The following is a 19,877-nucleotide window of genomic DNA, read 5'->3' on the forward strand; positions in this document are numbered from 1 at the left end:
GAGGATTACAGCCGCCGAGGCTCATCTGTCCGTCCTGACTCAGCGGATGAATTGGACTGAGCCAGGTGGACCGGGCCACCCAGCATTGGTTCTTCCCGAGAGCCGGCCATTAGCAGCAGCACTCCTCGGTCTTTGATAAACCTGCCTCATCAGGAAACTGGAGCAGAAAAATCAGTGGAAAGCCTCGGTACCTGGAAAAGTCCTGGTGTTCAGAAACAAGACCCGCTTCTCTGATTGCACGAGTCGGGCCACGCACCATTTACTCCTTTGTGAGCTGTGAACGGCGAGGCTTTCACATCGGACGGGCCGTGACATTAACGTCCGTCTGTCACAGCGGTTAACACACAGGAGAACACAGAAAGCATGTGAATGCAGAGCAAACGCTGAGAGCTGATTGTCCGGGCTCGGGGGGGTTTTAATCTCCACAATAAGAGCTATAGAGCCGCCTCGGGTTTCACACGGCGCCTTTACTGCACAAAGCCTCCAGATAATAAGCACAAACCTGCAGGACTGATGTCACCGCGTCAAACAGAGCCGAGCTCAGGAAAGGTCAGACCTGCTGCTCAAACACTGAGCAAACGCACACACATGCACACACGCACACACACGCACATGCGCACACACACACGCACGCACACACACAAACACACACACACGCTGCATGAGGCAGCGTTGCGCTGGGACGGGTCCGGACCTCCAGGATCAGATCAGAACCTGTTCGGTCGTTCGGCGCCTGTTCTACACAGCTGCTGTTTCCATCACATGTTTCGATCAAGTTACTGAAGCTGGTATCACAACAGAACCACCAGAGCCAGTAACCGTGGTCACAGGAGTCAGGGGTCAGGGGTCGGGGGTCACAGCTTCTAATCTACTGTCGACTGCGTCTCGCTCAAGGACACTTCAGGAGTCGGGGGAGGAGGACGGAGCTAATCTGAGCAGAGCTGCAGCCTCGTCCACGTCTGCTCGGGTTCTGGCTCATCGGCTCCAACAACACCGGGTCAAAATGGATCCAAACACACCGTCTGCTGCTGCTGCACTAGGACCGGGGTCACGTGTGGTGCAACATGATTACGAGAGATTCATCCAGAAGGTTGAAGGTCAGAGGTCACACAGCGACACAGCTGCAGGTCAAAGCGATGCGGTTTTTGCATTATGAGCCAACACGTTAGGAAGAAGCCCCATAATGTGGAAATCCACAAAACCCAGTAAAAGCAGAAAGACTCTCCTCATTTGGCCAAGGTCAAAGTTAAGAGGCAGAGGTCGACCATAAACGCCACAGCTCCTCTGAACACGTTCAATAACATGAGAAACACCACAAATGTTATTCAGCACAGGTATGAAACTAAACTGACCGGAACAAACACAGGAAGCCGAAGTGTGACACAGGCCGAACCGCGAGCAGCGGCCACAGGCACGAACAGCCGCTAATTAACGGAAAGCTCGGCTCGGCTCGGTTGCGTAGGAACAGAACCACCAGAGTCTCTGAGGAGCAAGAGACGCGCGATGAGTTGACGAGGACCCGATCTGCGCCCAAATCAAAGTTACAAACCTCCACGAACGTGGCGTCTCGCGCTCGTCGAGCTGTTGCTGCAGGTGTTCGGAATGAGTTGATGAAGAACCGTTTACTCACATGTGAAACTCCTGCGTTAAGCTGCGGGTCGGTCTCTCCTTCACACCGTCACCGCTCAGCGCTGCCAGGTCCCATCCGGACTCCAGGCGCAAAGTGGCGGATCCATGAGCGGCAAACTCCGCGGCGCAAACAAATTGAAAAGTGTTGAGTGAAATTTTCGATGAAATTCAAGACGGCTTTGACGCTCGTGGGTGTTTAATCCAAGCAGAGGGGCGTCGGTAAATAAGGGAAGGGTTCTTGAGTCCAGCCGGGAGGGGAAAGTGCGCACCGGGCGGCTTCACCGCGTCTGCCGCGCTTCCTCCCGCATCTCAGCCGCTTTAATCCTCCAGATGCGGCTCCAGCTTTTCTTTAATTCCCCCTTTAATCCCGAAAACACGCCCGTCTACCTTAGGAGACGTAAGGTTTCATTCTTCTCCAGGTGTGATAATTAACAAGATGAACTAACACCTCCAAATACAGAAAGTCTCCCTCGCGGCTCCAGCTTCTGTTTTTTACCTGTTTTACTTTCAGGAGGAAACATTTGAAGGAAAGTGCGAAGTTTGGCGTCAGACTGGAGCGCGGCGACGGCGGGACTGAGCGCTCAGACTCCCTTCATCCCCGCCGCTTGATCGCCCCGTGGACGCGCGGGGAGAGAGAGTGGGAGAGAAAGAGAGAAAGGGGAGCTGGAAACAAGGGGAGTATCGCGAGGTTACGACTCAAGTCCCGCGGAGACACGCGCACACGCACGTTCAAAAACAGTTTAAGAGACAGGATGGACTGTGCCGTTATTAACACATACACATTCACTGTAAAGCTGTTGGTCTTTAGACCCAGCGCCAAACTTTTCAACACAGCAGAAGTTCGTTGTTGTCTCCTCATGTGTTCACTGCGGTTCTGGTTCTGATCAGACCTGAACCAGGTGAATATTCTGGTTCCTCCCACACAGACTAACACACTTCTCCTGCTCCAGCAGGTCCAGGTTTCCCGTGAGCCTGAACCGGAGTCTCCCCCTTGTGTTCGTCACCAGCTGTAAGAAGTTCGGCTCAACACATCAACGGTCGCGTCCGATCTCCACGTCGTAACCTTTAGTTTTCATTGTATTTAAGGAACCTAAGACACGTTAGAGCTCTGCAGCCGCTGCTCAGCTGTTTCTGAGGCCAGGGGTTAAATCCGCCGGCATGCGACACATGATCCTTATCAGCCTGTGTGAAGCTGGACACCTGTCGGCGTGGGCTCCGTCCACGAAGCCAAACTGACACCAGCACCAGGCCCGCGGGGCACTGGAGGCTCCGGACCAGCAGACCGGGACCGAGAAACCAGAACGACCCGGAGACGGAACGAGGCGAAGAAAACGGCTCATTTACTGGACAAAACGTCCCAGACTCATATGAAGGCGGTGTTTAAAATGAATGGAACAAATCAGGAAGCTTTCAGGAGAGGAGTCAGTTTATTACAGTCGGACTTTCATTAGTTTCATAATAAACCAAAACACACAAACAGCAGAAAAAACGCGACCCAACATGAAGGTAAACGGCAGAACACAAGGAAGTTTGAATATAACAACGGAAATGACTAGTTTACGTTTCCATTCTGTTATTTAACAAAATCAAACGTATTAAACATTTCGTAGAGTTTGTCACCAGCTCATACCATGTTTTAGTGGACAGAAGTATGAACGGACGGTTTGTCCCAGTTCACCCAGTACCTGCACCCCCCACAGGCTCCTGGTCTGTGAACATGAGTTTAGTGACCTCTAGTGGCAGAAACATAGAAAAACACTTGTAAATGTTGCTCTAATGTTTCTATGTAATCTGAACCAGAACCAGAACCCATCTGATAAGAAGGCGATGAGTATTCATCTGGTCTCAGGGATCCAGTCTGGAGTAAAAATACTCCGCGCTTCTTATTCTGTTTCACTGAATCTGTGACGACGAAGAGAAGCTGTCGGCCGTCAGCTGTTGGTGACTCAGAAACACGGACGGAAGCCGTTGCTGTTCGTCCTCACGCACACGCTCCTGAAAAAGAGAGCCCGTCACCTTCTGCATCATTTGGACTCTGCTCCTTCGTGCCTCAGCCTTCATGTCTGGCTCTTACTTCTTTGCAGGCTCCAGGTGCCGTCTGAACTTGGCCGGCTCTGGGTTCTGGTTCTGCTTCAGCAGGAGGTGCAGAGCTGGGCCGCTCCGCTCGTCCCTGTGGAGCAGACGAAGCAGCAGTGACGCAGCTGAAGCCACGGCAGCGGCGGCTCTGAACCGGGCCTTACTGCGCAGGGTCCTGGTCGGCGGCGGCGCCCTGGTGTCCGTCACTGAGCATCGTTCAGTCTGAACCACGACACCGACACTAGAACCAGAGCAAACGGAACTTTAGGCTTTGGCCTGGCCTCCTGCCACATCCAGACTCTGAGCTGCGTTCGTCCCCAGCAGCTGGAAGTTAAAGCCCCGCTGTGTTTTACAGTTAAAAGGCTGTGACCTGCTCCATCGACGCCAGAGGCAGGACTGCAATATTTTGGCCTCAGCTCGTGTTTGGCTGCTGGACTTTAAACTTTGACCCCGTGTTCAGGATGGCGTCATTAGAGAACATTAACCACAGGAGAATGTTTCAGAGCAGGACTCAACGAAAGGACATGAACGTTTGGACAAGGATGCACCAGAAACAAACCAATCATTTCATGTCTCTATAGCATTAGAAGTAAACACACACACACAGTATTGTTCTCAGCAGGTTTGGCCACTTTTCTCTAGATGGATTATCAGTTAATCTGCTGAACGGCTGCATTCCAGCAACAACAAATTATTTCTACACATTCAAGCTAGAACATAAACCCAGCACCGACCCAACTGACCTGAGGTTAGCCTTCGCTCAGAAGCAGAACTTGGCCTGGACCGGATCACCACCTCTCGGTGCTGCAGACATCAAGTGGAACCATAACAGCCTCGTCCTCAGATTCAGCTCCAGCGCCACTGGAGAAAACTGGTTCACTGCTACGTCTTTTGAGCGTGTGCCAGAGAAAGTGACGCTGCGCCCACAGAACCTGCACTGGAAACAGCTTCCAAAAGCAACAAGGCGCCGCCAGTGAGTCATCACAGGTCACGTCATGAGCCGGGGAGACGTCGGTGGGAGGCGGGTCCACGAGGACCCAGCACTGACACGGAGGCGTGGGTCAATCAAGCAGATTTTCATAAATCACACCATTATGATGCTAAAACACTCAGTAACTGGATCCAAGGTTGTGTGTGTGTATGTGTGTGTGTGTGTGTGTGTGTAAGCCTTCACACAGTAGCTGCCTCAGTGGAAGAGAAACTTTTCAACCAGGAAATAAACCGTAACCAAATACGTCAACACTCCCGTATAAATAAAGTCTGTCTGACGTAAATTTCTATCGTTGCACCTTTCCGTCACTTTATTTGACACGGAGGCATCTTGACCTGCTCATCAGGCGTTCAGGACGTGCAGAGCTGCTGGGGCCCAGTATCCAAACGGATGGAAGCTTCCAGTCTGAGCCGAGTGATCAGCTTGAAACTGCAGCTTAACTTCTGATTCACATGGAAACGTTACAATTGTTCTTTGACAAAAACCAGAGATGAGATCCAAACAAAATAACTAGAGGGGAAAAAAGCTACAGCAAATCATCAGTTTATTTTCCTGCATGTTTAAAAGCAAACAAACATAAAAATCTATGAAAAAACAAACAAACATCCGTAATCGACGAAGTGGTTTAAACCAGTCTGAGGTTTGAGACCAGTTACTTGGCAAACCACAGCGCTGTACTGGAAATGACCAGTGTCGCCCCCTAGTGGTCACACAAAGACACCCCACACACCGTCAGGCTCAATCTGCCAGTCCAATAAATTAGCTCCTATGTTGTCTCATGCATCCAGCCAGTATTTACACCAGTGCTTCAGGCAGTTCCACATATTACAACAACAGAAAAATCCCAAGACACTCAAAGTCACCGTTTCATTAATAGTTTGTCTGATTTAGAAAAAAAACAAAAAAACAAACAGGCACGTGTTGAAGGTTGAGAGTCCAACCGTTGAGTTGAACCATCAGCTGCTGCAGAACCAGTGTTTACATGAGCATGACTGACCCCAGCAGCTCCAGCTGCTCCGCTGCTCCTCACTCAGCTCGGCCCATCTAATGGAGCAGCTACTGTGACAATCATGGACCCGGTGGAGGCGTCAGTTCATGGGTAATCGTCTCGCCCTCAGCATGTTGTTACAAACAGTAGCTGCACCACCGAACGGCTGATCATGAATCCTCAGGGTTCCTCATGCTCATCCTCCAACCTGCTACAGTTTAACAGGAGAACGGCACAGAGTACCACAGTGAATCAGGGTCAGTGCAGTGAAATGAGCAAAGGAGAGAACAAACTGAGCCGGGGGCTGCTGGAGCAGAAAAGACAGACTCTACCAAGCCCAAATGTGTCAGCAGCATCTATGAAGGCAGAACCACGAAGAAAACATAGAAACTAAAAGTAAAACCCAGTGGTTCTGGTGCAGGGACGATTTAACACGAACTAAAGCACTACGTCTTAGATCCCTGTGAAATAATCATCTAGAAAAACAGTGATCAGTAAAAGTTTACTACTGGTTTGACTGGTCTGCGCTAAAACGATGAGCAGTTAACTTACGAATCCAACCAACAACCTTCATCCTGGTTCCTGTTGCTCGTGTGACAGCTTCAGAAAACAGTCACAGTTAACAAAAAGGGGCCGTGTGTGTGTTCAACAGTTTGTAAGCTGAAAGTGGAGCCAGACTTCACGTGTTTGTTTTCTCAGTAGAAAGGACACAGTCTGCTCCCTGTGGCATCGCTCCTCTTCCTCCTCCACAGACGCGTTGGCGAGTGCCGTCGCTGACGCGGTGCGGGTCCATCACTCGTCTGAACCAGCCGAGCGTTTCTGGTTCCTCTTGCGAGGAGATCTTCTTGGAGACGCCTTGTCTGGAGGACACAGAGCTCAGCTGAGTTTGGCTCGTGGATTTTTTCCACACTTGAAAACTTTTTCTGACCCAGTGAGAAAATATTAGGGTGACTATTTGCTGCCTATGTGTCAGTTATTATAGGTAACTGACACGCAGGCGGTTCAGCAGCTCCACTACAACAAGGACTAAAGGCTTGAAACTGGTCGTACTGTGCATTTATGCAGTTTAGAGCATCAGTACTGGAACTGATCACAGCACCAACATTAACAGTCACAGTCGTAACAGACACACAAGACAGAAGCAGGCCTCACCTCTGCGACTCTGCACTGAAGACGTAGGAAAAGTGTGACAGCGAGGAGGCAGAGGGAGAAAGAAAAGAGTGAGCGACCCTCATGCACAGTGAAGGTTAAAGGTCATTCACAAATAGGTGAGGCAGGGAGAGAACAGAAACAAAACCAGCTGCTTCTGAGGAAAACAAACACTCAAGACAACGTGAGACAAGAGCTGCTCCATGTTGTTCTGCACGGTCAGTTTATAATTCACCGACTATTAAACTGAAGCCTTTAACTTAACGTGCACTTTAGTAACTTTAGGCCAAGATCTACACACTTTGACATGACCACTTGTCTGAGGTCGGGGGGGAGAGTTAGTCATGGCCTAATATTCCTACAGTCGGCTTTACTTCCAGTACTGCAACAGGTAAAAGGCTTCTGGTGAGAAAACGTGATGTGCAGGACCCACAGCAGGTAGGTGAGAATACGTACTGATCTGGTTGAGTGTCTCCTGAGGGATCCAGCTCAAGTCCACGTCGTTGTGGCTCGAAGTTCCCATTTCCACCTTTGGAGCCGGACGCCTCCTCTGCACAATGACACACACAGCAAGAAACTGTAAGAACACTGTTAATGTTGCTCATCAGAGATGTTGGTAGGAGGACTTTGGTCCTATGAACCCAGTGAAACAATCTTATGGTGATTTTCTGCTTCAAAATAATAAATCTAACTGCACCTTTCTGGACTCCAGCAGCTGGTGAAGGCCGACAACGACCAACAGGCCAAGTCCAGACAAGAAGACGTACATGAAGATTCTGAAAGAAGATGTGGAGATAAAGTAAAAAAAAACAGGAAGAGAAAAAAGTGACTGTGGTGATAAGTGATACGTAGACTTACGTTTCCCCATCCAGTCCATCCTCCTTCTCAGTGATGGTGACTGTCTGGTTGAAAACTGCATCTTGGAAAATGTTTCCCTGCAAAGAGAAAGAAAGATGATGATGATGATGATAAGACAGGAGACACGTCGAGAGAAGGTTGGGAGAAAGCACCAGCCTGCATGGAATCACAGTGAACAGACCGTAATAGTCATGAATCTAAGCAGTTATGACTTTAGACTATGAGACAGCAAAGTGAAATATAGCCTCAGTCGTTAAGCTGTTCACACACAGACCCAGCAGCCCGTCCTTACGCTGCTGTCCTTGTAGTTGAGGTTGATGACGAGACCGAATGGTCGCCCTCCCATGGGCTCTGCAGGGATGAAGGAGTACTCAAATGTGGCCTGTCTCCCCGGAGGAACCTCAGTGCTTAGTGGGAGGGCAGTAAAGTTCTGGATGTAGAACTGATAATCCTGACAGAGACAAAGACGGTCAAGTCAGTGAGCTGCTCAATTGCTCAATTGGCTTCGACTGTTGAAGCTGGAATTACAGGTAGGAACGTTCAGCCTGGGTCCTGTTTTACCTGTGGGTAACGGAAAGAAGCATCCAGAGACTCAACAACAAAGTTCTCAGATCCCTTGTTGGTGAAACCCAGCAGGAACTTGACGATGTTGTTGGCTGGAAAGTCTGGAGGGAAAAAACAACAACATGAATAAAAGTGGTAAAAATCACACAATCATTAAACACAAATCACAAAACAGGTGGTCACCTTCTCCTTTGACGAACAGAATGGTGGTGTCTGCATTTGGGGAGGCCTTCACCTCTCCAATCAATGCATCTTCCTCATCTTCTTTTTCTTCTGTCTAAAGTGGGATACATACAGGTTCAGTTCCCAAGAGCAACTGAGAGTTTCTATCAACAATCATTTCAAAGGCTGTGATCCACAGAGGATGGACAACACCTCTGGTGTAATCACTCACTAGTTCTGCATTGTCATCATCTTCTACTTCTGCCTCGTCATCCTCATCTTCAGCCGTTACGTCATCCACCACATCTTCGTCTACAGCTTCAGCCTCCTCGTCCTCCGTCAGGTCCTGAGCACTGACCCCTGGGCCTGATGAGAAAGAAAGGATGGATGTAGAGAAAACATCTCTTTTCCATGATGCCTCACTCTCAGATGAGGTGAAGCATCTTCCAGCCTTGTGTCTCGTAAATGACCTGATGTGTATCTTTGCAAGATACTTTTTATTTTAGTTATGCTGCTAATGAATAAGACAGACTCTGCTTTAGTTTCATTCATTGCATTAACATCTATTACACTGAAACATAGTTCAGACCAATTATTTGACAATCTCTTGTATTTTACAGTCCTCATAATTACAGACTGACTGTATTGTCGTATACTCATTCAATTTTCAGCTTCATTCACACTTTGTTGACACACGGATAAAGTTTCTGACATCACTGTGGTTTCAGCTGATGTCTATTATCGCCACAACACTCACAAGAGCCGAGTACAGTGTTTATAGCTACTTAAGCGAGACTAAGGTTCCATCAGACGCCTCGGAGGTCGTCAAACGTCCATACGTGAGCTGGCGTGGACTGGATCAGTTAGCTTCATGCTAACAGTAAGGACACGTCAGTCTAAGCAGGGGGCTAAAGTGCCAGACGGAGCCAGCGGGAATGTCTATTACATGTACATTATCATAAACAGCCAGGAATGCTACGCCACAAGCCAATCGTTTGATAAATTGGTGACTTTGTGAGGATCTTATCGCTTTTATGTACTTTCGGTTGGCACATGTCAAACGACGAGGGCCTTCCTCTTTCTTCACAGCGGCTAACTAGCTTGTTAGCCGAGACGCTAACAGGAGCATGCAAGAGCTAACGCACCCCCTGACGGATGTTCTGTGGCCGTAACGCGGACTCACCCTTGATGAGGAGCGTCGCCGGGAAGGCCAGCAGCAGCAGCAACAACAGTTTCGGCAAGAACTTCATCATTCTGGAGCAGAAATCACGGCGAGCTCTCCCAGCCTCTGTCTCTCACTTCACGTCTATGGGAACCGCCGAAGCGCTTCCGTTACTATCACAGCGACGCATGCGCAAAAGACACTGATGGGTGGGTGTTACGGAATACTTGGTTACCGCTCGGTTTGAGTCTGAATCTGCTGAACCCCACTCTGGGCTGGTTCGGGGAGCCCTGGTTCGGGTATGGTCCGCAGACACAATAAATATACCAAGCCGGGAGGACCCAAATTCGACATATAACCGGAAGTGTCTGATGGTCGGAAATATTAAAAACACCGACATATCAAAGTCGTGTCTAACTAGATCATATATTTATATTAAATTTCTTTATATTCAAGAAACATATTATTTGCTAAATGAGGCAAATTTCTAATGCAAAAAATAACTAGTATTACAAATAATGAAAAAAACGAGTGTATACGTTTGTATTTACAATTCATTCATTCGTGTTTGTGGTTTTTTCGTGTGCATTTTTCCATTTACTGCCCAATAAAAAAACATGATGAATCCATTCATTTAGTGAAAACATGAACACAAGGACAAGTTCCATTTAGGTAATTTTATTTCTCCCACATCTAACACACTGCAATTACCATATGACAAAACATAACTGGGATTGAGTGATATACAATTAAAAATAATATGTAAATAAATGTAGCATAATCTGTGGATATACAGACTAAAGAAGAAGGATTTTTAACATGACCCCTCCAAAGTCAACACAGGTAACATATGAATACTCAGTAAATCATAATCTATTGCATCTAGTATTTATAAAACCAAACATCCAGCTATAAGGACAAATGATGGCAGAGTATATGAGCAGGAGGCCATCAAAACAGCAAGAAACAAACCCCAAACACACATGAGTAAAAGAGGATCCGTGTATCAAAATAGTTTCAGTCCACACCAATGTTACTGTGTGTTAAATTCTCTGGACACAACATAACATGAAAAACTTTATTCATACATAAAAATAGATACGAAATCATTTGAGGGGGTGAACAGAAAGACACAGTGTGTTAGTTGAGTCCTTCACAAACACAGGTTAGTGCTGCCACTGAAATCTGAGGCTGTGAACTGTCTGTCTTTCTCCGTCAATACAAAAACAACTCAGCTGAAGATCAATAAAAAGTGAGGACAAACAAATAGTTGGTCTTCTGGGATCTTTCTCCTTGTTTCTATTGCTGAGTCGCTGCCTTTCATTCACCTTCTGGCCTCTTCGCCTTCATCATCCTCATCATCTTGGCTTCTCAATCTAACCTTCCTGTTCTCTCTGATATTGTGTAGTTTTCTTTATGTCCACAAATCTGACAAACGGTTCAAACCAACTTGGCTCTGCTGGTTCCTATGTATTAAATACGAGTCTGGCTTCTGTGACTGTACAAACAAGGCAACGCTGCATCGACTGGCCTCAAACACAGGATAAACTGTCTGAGGGTTGGACTTCCATCTGCTGGTTTGACCGGACCCTCAGCTGTTAGTAGAACTAAGAGCTGTTGGTTTGGGATTCTCTGTAACATCCTGTTCTTATTTTACATGATAATTAGACATGTGTACTCCTACGCTATGAGTCTGATCTGTTCCACCTTCCCTCCTGGTTCCATCACTGGCTCCACCTTGATCTCGTTCTCTTACCCTCCTCTACGTTAAAATCTCCACCCTCTCACCTTCACTTTCCCACATCAACAGTGTGTGATGTTCAGTTATAGTAAACCTGCTCCTGATGCTTTCTGCCACTTTCATATTATATGTCTGTTGATTTTATGCCTTCAACCTCCAGTGGAGCAAGGAATCATATGGACATGACACCTTGTAACTGACCATCACCAACTGCTGATGCTTCGGACACTGACGGTGGTTTTATCTTATTCTGCCTCTAGTTGCAGCACTCCACATAGTTTGCTGGCAGCATGCCCGACTTGCCGGTCCTCTGCACAGTGCCGTACATCCAGCCTTCATCGATGTGCTGAGCATTGATGATGACGTCCCCATCCCTGAAGGACACCTCGTCATGGTCCTGAGCTGCGTAGTCATACAGCGCCCGGTAAACACGCTGTAACGACAGGACGGACAGATCAGAGTTAACACACAGGCAGCAGCTACACTTTAAGGCCCATTTGCCCCATTAGAGCTGAACCAGAGCCAATCAAACCCTGAGGGACAACTTGTGTCATTCATACTTTCACTGTGCAGCCACTTAAAGGTTCTCCTGAAAGTTAAAGGTTCTGGTAGTACACAGAGACGGTACCATAGTGCCTGAGTGCGGTGGGGAAGTGACGGATCGGACCGATGACATGCTGGTCTGGTGCATGTAGCCGTGGTGATACTGCTGCTGCTGCACTGGCGCCCCCTGGTGGTAGGCCCCGGGCAGGACCGGAGCTGGGGAAACACAAACACACTCAGTCAAACAAGTCTTTGGTGCGACGCTGTGCCCCGTCTTTACTTAGACACACGGTGTCCTCCACACACAAACCTGTGAGCAAACAGTTAGTTTGTCTTATTAGTGGTTTTGACTCTGGAGGAAAGGCATGAGAATACACTCATGAAAAGAATTTTCACACAGGTGAGTTAGTGACGACAGAAGACAAGGTACCCGGGGTTCCGGTGCTACTACAGTCGTAGAGGTCAGAGGTCAGCGAGCTGACAGACTGCTGGGAGGGCTGTCGGCTCAGGGTGCAGTCGGCCCGCTCTGGCGGGCAGGAAGGACACGGTCCAGTCAGCGCTACTGTGAACTTACATATAAAACACGTTTCTATCTGAACGAGGATAAAGCCTCCAGCAGGCGCTGGGACAGTCCCAGTACCAGAGATCATGCGGAGGCTCCTGGACTGGATGTTGTCTTCCAGAGGGTCAAAATCAAAGATGGAGCCGGGGTTGGTCCGCCACACCTTTAGGTCTTCAGAGAGGAGGAGAGGTTTAGCTCCGAGTCTGTCTGAGCCGCTACCTGGGCCGTGGTACTGACCTACGATGATGCCTCCCGGTCGTCTGTCCGTCTCCATTCCGGGATGCATCCCCTTGTAGCCCGCCTCTGCCATCATCTGATTGGCTCTCTGGTAGCGCTCCATGCTGGGATCGTCCAGCCCCGGCGTGAAGCCGCGGCCGCGCGCTCGCTCGAAGTCTTCATGGTACTTGGCCTGTTGAAGGAGCACAGCTGGTTCAGAGCAGGTCACACACACACATTAACACACACTGTGATCTCAGCACACACACACTCACAGCAGGGTGCGTTTGGTCAGTGAGCAAATAAACACAGAGGCAGCGTTCAAAAAGGTTTTATTAGCTTCACACACACACAGACACAGACACACACACACACACAGACACACACAGACACACACACACACACACACACACACACACACACACACACACACACACACACACACACACACACACACACACACACACACATCCGGTAGCCGATGTTAGTCTGGTGCCACGTCACTCCACAGCCAGGTGGGAGCCACTGCAACCGGGCCGGTACCATGGAGACCGAGTCCTGACTCTTCCTGACTCGCCGGTACTCAGGCGTGTCCAGCTCAGTGCAGCTGTGGCCCCGGACCTCCTGCAGCCCGCGCTGGTACCTCACCTGTTCACAAAAAATTGTCAAGCAAAGCGACAAACCAAGCATCTGTGTGCGTCTCGGTCTGAGTCTTGCCGAGCTGATGTTCTCCTGGTTTTGTCGGACTCGCTCCAGTTCTGGAGTCACTCCAACACTGGTGGCCTTCAGTGTATTCTGTTTGTACCGGACCTGGCAGGACGACAGAGACATTACAGCATACAAATAACGGTTCTGTACCAGACTGGAGTTTGCCAAACCACAGCAACACATACAGAACAATGCCAACATGAACAGCTTAGAGGCTGTTGTGAGATGGAAACGACCTGACGTTATCCGGTTGCCATGACAACACAGCTGATGTGTCATGATGGCTGTGAGTTGTTCCTCAGAAGTACAACCGACGTGCACGGATGCTGACCCAGAATAACATGGCTACTAAAACGTGTGTGCTCACTGAGCTGATGTTCTCCTGGTTCCGTCGGACTCGCTCCAGCTCAGGTGTGTCCACGACGGCGGTGCCCCGACCCACCTCCTCTCTGTACTGGACCTGAACAAGATCGACACAGACTTCAAAGGAACTCAAACAGAAGCTGTTGAAGATGTAAAACCATCTCATAACATAATTCTTTACTCTGCAGGTAAATAAGGAAGACGCACATCGCTGATCCTCTTGGCGTTCTCTCTGGCGAGGACGATCTCCGGCGTCTCTGTGACTGACGACATCAGGCCTCGCATTAGCTTGGAGTCCCAGCAGTAGCGCAGCTAGGGGGCGACAGAGAGCCAGTGAGCAGCAGCTGGGTTTGGGTCAGACCGAGGACGGGGATGGATGCTCACGGAGCTGACGTGTCTCTGGTTGGCTCGGACTCGCTCCATCTCCGGCGTCTCCGGCACCGCGTGGTAGCTCCCCCTCAGACGCTCGGCGTCGTCCTTATACTTCTTCTGCAGACACAGACACCGCGTCTGGCTTTGTCGCCTCCTGGTTTTACAACGTGACTCTGACACTGACCTGGCTCTGGATCTCTGACGCTCTCTTGACTCTTTGTATCTCCAGGACATCGGCGCTCAGCTCCATGCCTTTACCCACAATCTCCGTTTCCAGGTCTTTGCGGTACTCCTTCTGCAGACAAGGACCCAGCTCAGCCCACAGTCGCGTCACATTAAGGTGCGTGTTTTCTTACCTGGTTCAGTATCTGATTTGCTTTCTTCACTCTCAGCAGCTCAGGCGTCTCCTCCAGGCCCACGCCGGACAGGCCACGTCCCTTCACCTCTCGCTCCAGGTCCTTCCTGTACTCCTTCTGCACAGGAACCCAGATCAGAGCGTGACGATGCATGTGACGATGACCTGTGAGACTCGTGTAGCTCAAGCTCTTACCTCGCTCAGCAGGCTGCTGGCGTGACGGGCCGTCAGGTACACGGGGGTCTGCTCCACATCCACCAAGGCTTTCCCCTTCACCTGCTCCTCATACTCCCGCCGATACTCCCTCTGGGAGAATCAGGACGGATCAGCAGAATTCAAAATCAACACGTCAAGTGCAGCGTCACATCATGAAAGCATGTTGTTCTGCGACTGAACAAGATCATCAGACAAAGGAGCTTTACCTCAAAGGAGAACCTTAAAACAGATGCTGGTGATGATGTGAAACCTTCGAATAACATCACTGTCTGAATAAACATCAGTGACAACCATCATCCTGAAAATTAAACCTAATTAAAGTGGCCTGAAGTTACACTTCATGGACGTGTTTCTGTCTTTTCGCCACCAGGTGTCACTGTTGCCCTCTCTCCCTGACTCACCTGTTCAAGCTACTGCTGCTCACCCCCAGTGTTGTCAGCTTGTCTCCCTGATCCTGTTTTACATCTGAGTGTTTACCTCACTCTGCATCTTCTGAGCTTCTTTCCACACTTTGTACATCTGAGTGTCTCCAAACTCCATCTGCGATCGGCCTTTGCTCTTCTCATACTCTTCTCTGTACTTGACCTGAAAAAGCAGCGCTTTGCTTAAAGCCGTCGTACAGATGAGACATGAGGGAGCCGGGACGTGGCTGACCTGGCTGTGCAGCACCGCGTTCTCCTTGTGGTGGAGCTGTTCAGCCGTGTCCACAGCCAAGTGGTAATGAGCCTTGGTCTGCTCGTACTTCTTCTTGTACTCCACCTGATGCACACACACTGTCACACACTGGCTCTCATAACAATGCTGGGTTAATGGTGGTTTCATACATTGCTTTGCAGCTTGCTGGCAGCCAGCACGTGCTCCAGCTGCACCAAGTTGGGCAGGTCTGAGGAACCTTCTGCTCTCTGGTTCTGGTTCTTCTTGTACTGCACCTGCAGGACAAAGAATATTTGAACAACCCTTGAACATATAGTTAATTTAAACCTTCTTAAACTTCCCCTGACTTGTTGAAGCACTGGCTTCATTGTTTAAAGCTTCACCAGCTTCTACAGCGTGTGATATATATTTTTAATTGCATCAGTAACAGAATATATCCTTCATGTCTCCCATATTCAGCAGAATCACTTCCTGTGCCACTATTCAGAGACCTGGCTTCCTGTCTGCTTCTCTGGAAGCAGGACGTGCAGCGTTGTGCACAACAAGCTGTTACATAAGGCTGTGAAGAGGAGGCTGGTCTGTGTGGGCAGCCGGTGAACGTTGGCTGTGTGTGTGCGCGTAGGCTGGGCATGTGTGGAATCCTGCATGGATGTGTGAGTGTGTGCAACCTCTTCAGCTTCTCCAGCTTTCATCCCACAATCCCGTTCCATTTGCCTTAGAAAGGTCGCCATGGTTACACCCACACAACGCACCACAAGAGTGTGTTACAAAGTGAATGAGACAGACAACAAACCATCTAAAGGGGAACTGCAGCTGAAATGCTAACAAGGTTGATTTTAATATCTGACAGGGTTTGGAGAGTAGAGATTGATTATAGCACAGCTTTGATGACACATTCACTGACGTTCTTCATTTGCGAAGCAGAAGCGTCCTCATTTTTGTGAAAAATGTGAAAGTGTGAAAGTCTGTGTTTCTGTTACTGCTCTGTTGCACAAAGCGAGTGTGGCATCTGGTTCCACTGACCCTCCCAGTCAGCCCAGTTAGCCCAGTCAGCCCAGCCACCGCGTGTCCCTCACCTGACTGGCCAGAGCAGCAGCAGCTTGCGTCTGTTTGAAGGACAGACAGTCCAGCGGGTTGTAGCAAGGCCGCATGTCGCAGCTCTCCTTATACTTGACCTGCAGGACACAGACAGGTGACTATTAGGTGTCGCCACCCGCCCAGTGCATGATGGAACGGAGTGCGTGTGCGCCACCTGGCTGGCCAGCTTGGACACCTCCTTGGCGTGTTGGATGTCTGTTCTGGCCAACAAAGAGCCGTCGCTGTGGGTTGGTGGATTGGTTTGGCGCTTGTAGGCCACCTGAGGAGAAAGCACCTAAGCTAATCACCATGACCACAATGACCTGAGGCCAGCTCAGTGACAGGACTGATGTCATGGAAACGGGATGCAGCTAGACAGACTCACATCACTGGCCAGTTTAGCAGCGTTGGTGGCGCTGACGATGTCGGGTCTGTCCGACACCGCCTTGTAGTGGTGAAGATCCTCTTTGCCTTTTCTGTAGCTGACCTGAGACCAGCAGGACCAACATGAGTCGTGAACATGAGTCTGCAGCATCACACAGATGACGTAGCTGCAGAGCTGTCTTACATGGCTCTGGTTCCTGGCGACCTCCATGGCGTGCTCCACCTCAGGAAGCTTCTCCATACTGATGTAGCTGGACTTTCCCTTCTCACGGTTGTATTTCTCCTTATACAGTTTCTGGAGCAACAGAGGAGTGAGGAAGTGAGGACGGAAAGTGGAGAGAAAGGGAAGCGAAGAAGCAGACACAGTGGAGCATGATGGGCTGGGGGAGGAGAGCTCATGACTAATTCAGCCCGGTGCTGACTAACGCCTGGAACACACTCACTCATCCTAAAAATAAGACGTGAATACGAGGCCTTCACAGCATGAGGCACCGACAGACCTGCCGTCTGTCTGGATTCAGCTTCAGGGACTGTCCTTCTAATTTATCACAAGCTCTAAGGAGGCTTCATGTCTGATCAGACATGCGTTGTGTAGGTGTTACATGCCCCAGTGAAGCTCACATTTCACGGTCAATGCACATGAATCCAGACGGCAGACGTGTCCTACTTTCCCCCCAGCTTTCGCTGGCTTCCCTGGGGCTCCAGGACCAGGATCGTCTCATCCGTAGGTCTTTCAGGAAGCTCTGGTACAGTGAAACCACACTAGGCTACATCCTGTGTATGTCTGCTTGGTGTTTACGCCTCAGCAGACAAACCTCAGCCTTCACTGCTCATGGAAACACACACAACCAACACAGCCACACGGAGACTCCGGCTCACGTCGCTCTGCGTCCTGCTCTGCTCTTTGGCCAAGACGGTTTCGATGGTCTGGGGCATGCGGGCGTAGAGCGAGCAGCTCGCCTCCTTCCTGCCCTCCTCTCTGTAGGCTTTCTGCAACACAGGTCCGACAGCGTTAGCACGGCTCTGCTCTGCAGCTTCACCTCGTGACCAGGCCGCCGCGTACCTCGCTGCACAGCTGAGTCTTCTCCTTGGCGTGTTGGGTTTCTTTAGTCTCAGGCAGCACAGAATACAAACTGTTTCCCAGCTGCTTCTTCCCGGCCTCCTTGTATTTGCTCTGTGAACGAGGACCACAGTAGATTAATCCCTGGTCCTTCTCGTGGCAGCTAAGCTGAAGTTGAAGCTAGCTCCCACCTCGCTGTGCGTCTCAGACATCTCTTTAACAAACTGAGTCTCCAGAGTCTCTGGCAGCAAAGAGTACAGCGTGTTGGGCAGATCCTCCTTGTCCTTCTTGTACTTCACCTAGAGGAGAAACCACAATCAGTACCTCAGTGTCTGTGCTGGGCAGGGATGGTGTAAAGCTGCTGCAGCCTCTCACCTCACTCTGAAGCTCAGACATCTGCTTAGCAAACTGACTTTCTTTGGTTTCTGCCATGTGGTGAAAAACACTGCTGCTGGTCTCCTGCCCGCCGTTCTGCTTGTATTTATTCTGGAAACACAGGCGCAACGTGAATGTAAGCAGCAGAAAAATGTAGTGGTGGTTTGTCCCTCAAGACCAGACCTCACTCTGAAGCTCCATGATGGCTTTAGCGAACTTTATCTCCTCAGTCTCTGGCAGTAGAGAGTAAAGGTTGGTGCTCAGCTCCTTCTTAGCTTCTTTGTACTTCACCTGGACACAAGAGTATGGGCAGAAAGCTCAGGACCAATACTGATGCTGCTGAAGCAGATGCTGAAGCTGATGCTACATCTTTAGATATAGCTGAAGCTGGTGCTAATGCTGAGGCTGAGGCTTAAGCTAATGTTGAAGCTGATGCTAATGCTGAAGCTAATGTTGAGCCTGATGCTAAAGCTGATGCTGAGGCTGAAGCTGATGTTGAGGTGGATGCTGAAGCTGAGGCTGAGACTGAAGCTGAGGCTAAAGCTGATGCTGAAACCGATGTTGAGGCTGATGCTGAAGTTGAGGCTGAGCTGATTTTGAAGCTGAGGCTGAAGCTGATGCTGAGGCCGATGCTGGAGCTGATGCTAATGTTGGAGCTGAGGCTGACGCTGATGTTGAGGCTGATGCTGATGCTTAGGCTGAAGCTGAAGGTGATGCTATTGCTGAAGCTGCTGCTGAAGGTGCTGCTGAGGCTGAAGGTGATGCAGATGCTGAGGCTGAAGCCAATGCTGAAGCTGAAGCTGAAGCTGATGCTGAGGTCGAAGCTGATGTTGAGGCTGATGCTGAAGCTGATGCTAATGGTGATGCTGAGGCTGATGTTAAAGGCTGAAGCTGAGGCTAAAGGTGATGCTAATGCTGAAGCTGATCCTGAGGCCGAAGCTGATGCTGAAGCTGATGCTGAATTTGAAGCATGTCTGAAGCCGAAGGTGATGCTGATGCTGAGGCTGAAGCTGAAGCTGAAGCTAAAGCTAAAGCTGAAGCTGATGCTGATGCCGAGGCTGAAGCTAAAGCTAAAGCTAAAGCTAAAGCTGAAGCTGATGCTGAAGCTGATGCTGAGGCTGAAGCTAAAGCTATGAGCTTGTACCTGACTCTGCAGCTCTGTCGCCTCCTTAGCGTGTTGCGTCTCCAGCGTCTCAGGCAGCTGGTGATACAGGCAGCTGCCTGTCTCCTTCTTGCTCGCCTCCTTGTACTTGACCTGAGGACGTCAGCCATCAGCTGCTCCCAGTAAATGTGGGTGCAGGACAAGCTGAGAAGAATAAACAAAGCTCATTTCTCACCTGACTCTGCAGCTCAGAGACGCTTTTCGCCAACTGAATCTGTGGTGTCTCTGGCAGCTGAGAGAAAAGCGCCTGCGTTCGGCTCCTCATCCCAGACTCTCTGTACTTATTCTAGGAGAAACACAAAGAAAGAAGTCCAGACCGGTCCAGCCATCATGAAGGCACAGACGACCTGGGACTCGGATCACCTCACTCTGCAGCTCCGACATTTTGGCAGCGAGCTGCGTCTCAGGCGTCTGCAGCAGCTGAGCGTACAAGCTGGATGACAGACATGCCTTCCCGCTCTGCTTGTACTTCTGTTAAAGAAGCACACATTCATTTCACTCCAATAACTG

The 19,877-nt window shown here is 49.7% G+C and overlaps 3 protein-coding genes and 2 long non-coding RNA genes across 10 annotated transcripts in view; 1 reads left to right on the forward strand and 4 right to left on the reverse strand.

Annotated features, from left to right (window-relative positions):
• The window catches only part of LOC114853171 (sodium channel protein type 4 subunit alpha-like), a 69,682-nt gene extending 67,490 nt beyond the window's left edge, over positions 1 to 2,192 (reverse strand). For all 4 annotated transcript variants that reach the window (XM_029146215.3, XM_055508069.1, XM_029146213.3 and 1 more), the window contains exon 1: positions 1,631 to 2,192. The gene's annotated coding sequence lies outside the window, so the exon portion shown is untranslated. The remainder of the gene's footprint in view (positions 1 to 1,630) is intronic.
• A 115-nt stretch (positions 2,193 to 2,307) lies between these two features.
• On the forward strand, positions 2,308 to 3,035 carry LOC121202151 (uncharacterized). The gene is made up of 2 exons (XR_005897525.2): positions 2,308 to 2,638; positions 2,716 to 3,035. It is a non-coding gene; the product is annotated as an uncharacterized LOC121202151 (long non-coding RNA).
• Positions 3,036 to 3,037: 2 nt separating this feature from the next.
• LOC114853173 (uncharacterized) lies at positions 3,038 to 4,431 on the reverse strand. Its single transcript, XR_003785516.3, has 3 exons — positions 3,870 to 4,431; positions 3,704 to 3,799; positions 3,038 to 3,624 (listed from the first exon to the last, which is right to left on the reverse strand). It is a non-coding gene; the product is annotated as an uncharacterized LOC114853173 (long non-coding RNA).
• Positions 4,432 to 5,223: 792 nt separating this feature from the next.
• Positions 5,224 to 9,761, reverse strand: ssr1 (signal sequence receptor, alpha). 2 transcript variants are annotated; one of them, XM_029146216.3, is made up of 10 exons: positions 9,601 to 9,761; positions 8,650 to 8,783; positions 8,439 to 8,532; positions 8,253 to 8,356; positions 7,984 to 8,142; positions 7,692 to 7,768; positions 7,531 to 7,609; positions 7,290 to 7,383; positions 6,837 to 6,851; positions 5,224 to 6,544 (listed from the first exon to the last, which is right to left on the reverse strand). In XM_029146216.3, the coding sequence occupies exons 1-10, from the start codon at positions 9,668 to 9,670 to the stop codon at positions 6,477 to 6,479; spliced, it is 894 nt and encodes a 297-aa protein (XP_029002049.1). In that variant the 5' UTR covers positions 9,671 to 9,761; the 3' UTR covers positions 5,224 to 6,476. The 2 variants fall into 2 exon arrangements, with proteins under 2 accessions (XP_029002049.1, XP_029002050.1); XM_029146217.2 differs by lacking the exon at positions 6,837 to 6,851.
• Positions 9,762 to 10,241: 480 nt separating this feature from the next.
• Positions 10,242 to 19,866, reverse strand: LOC129602945 (nebulette-like). 2 transcript variants are annotated; one of them, XM_055507753.1, is made up of 26 exons: positions 19,731 to 19,866; positions 19,543 to 19,653; positions 19,350 to 19,460; positions 18,389 to 18,496; positions 18,206 to 18,316; positions 18,022 to 18,129; positions 17,834 to 17,944; positions 17,650 to 17,760; positions 16,955 to 17,065; positions 16,772 to 16,873; positions 16,562 to 16,666; positions 16,386 to 16,484; positions 15,480 to 15,584; positions 15,310 to 15,414; positions 15,133 to 15,240; positions 14,635 to 14,745; positions 14,441 to 14,557; positions 14,269 to 14,376; positions 14,097 to 14,201; positions 13,920 to 14,024; positions 13,717 to 13,809; positions 13,185 to 13,451; positions 12,663 to 12,834; positions 12,294 to 12,596; positions 11,949 to 12,079; positions 10,242 to 11,753 (listed from the first exon to the last, which is right to left on the reverse strand). In XM_055507753.1, the coding sequence occupies exons 1-26, from the start codon at positions 19,749 to 19,751 to the stop codon at positions 11,577 to 11,579; spliced, it is 3,216 nt and encodes a 1,071-aa protein (XP_055363728.1). In that variant the 5' UTR covers positions 19,752 to 19,866; the 3' UTR covers positions 10,242 to 11,576. The 2 variants fall into 2 exon arrangements, with proteins under 2 accessions (XP_055363728.1, XP_055363727.1); XM_055507752.1 differs by having other exon boundaries at positions 14,269 to 14,379.
• Positions 19,867 to 19,877: the final 11 nt, after the last annotated feature.

Source organism: Betta splendens, chromosome 4 (assembly GCF_900634795.4).
Source record: "Betta splendens chromosome 4, fBetSpl5.4, whole genome shotgun sequence".
Taxonomy (NCBI): Eukaryota; Metazoa; Chordata; class Actinopteri; order Anabantiformes; family Osphronemidae; genus Betta; species Betta splendens.

What these genes read in the sequence shown, in the direction of transcription:
- LOC129602945 (XM_055507752.1), bottom strand. Translation starts at nt 19,751, where the DNA reads ATGTCGGAGCTGCAGAGTGAG. An exon ending in AGAGCAGGACGCAGAGCGAC is followed by an intron (nt 17,066 to 17,649) that starts GTGAGCCGGAGT and finishes CTGTTGCTCCAG; the next exon opens with AAACTGTATAAGGAGAAATA. An exon ending in GTCAGGACTCGGTCTCCATG is followed by an intron (nt 12,835 to 13,184) that starts GTACCGGCCCGG and finishes CTCCTTCAACAG; the next exon opens with GCCAAGTACCATGAAGACTT.
- ssr1 (XM_029146216.3), bottom strand. Translation starts at nt 9,670, where the DNA reads ATGATGAAGTTCTTGCCGAAACTGTTGTTGCTGCTGCTGCTGGCCTTC. An exon ending in GGCGACGCTCCTCATCAAGG is followed by an intron (nt 8,784 to 9,600) that starts GTGAGTCCGCGT and finishes CTTTCTCATCAG; the next exon opens with GCCCAGGGGTCAGTGCTCAG. An exon ending in GATGGACTGGATGGGGAAAC is followed by an intron (nt 7,610 to 7,691) that starts GTAAGTCTACGT and finishes ATCTTCTTTCAG; the next exon opens with AATCTTCATGTACGTCTTCT.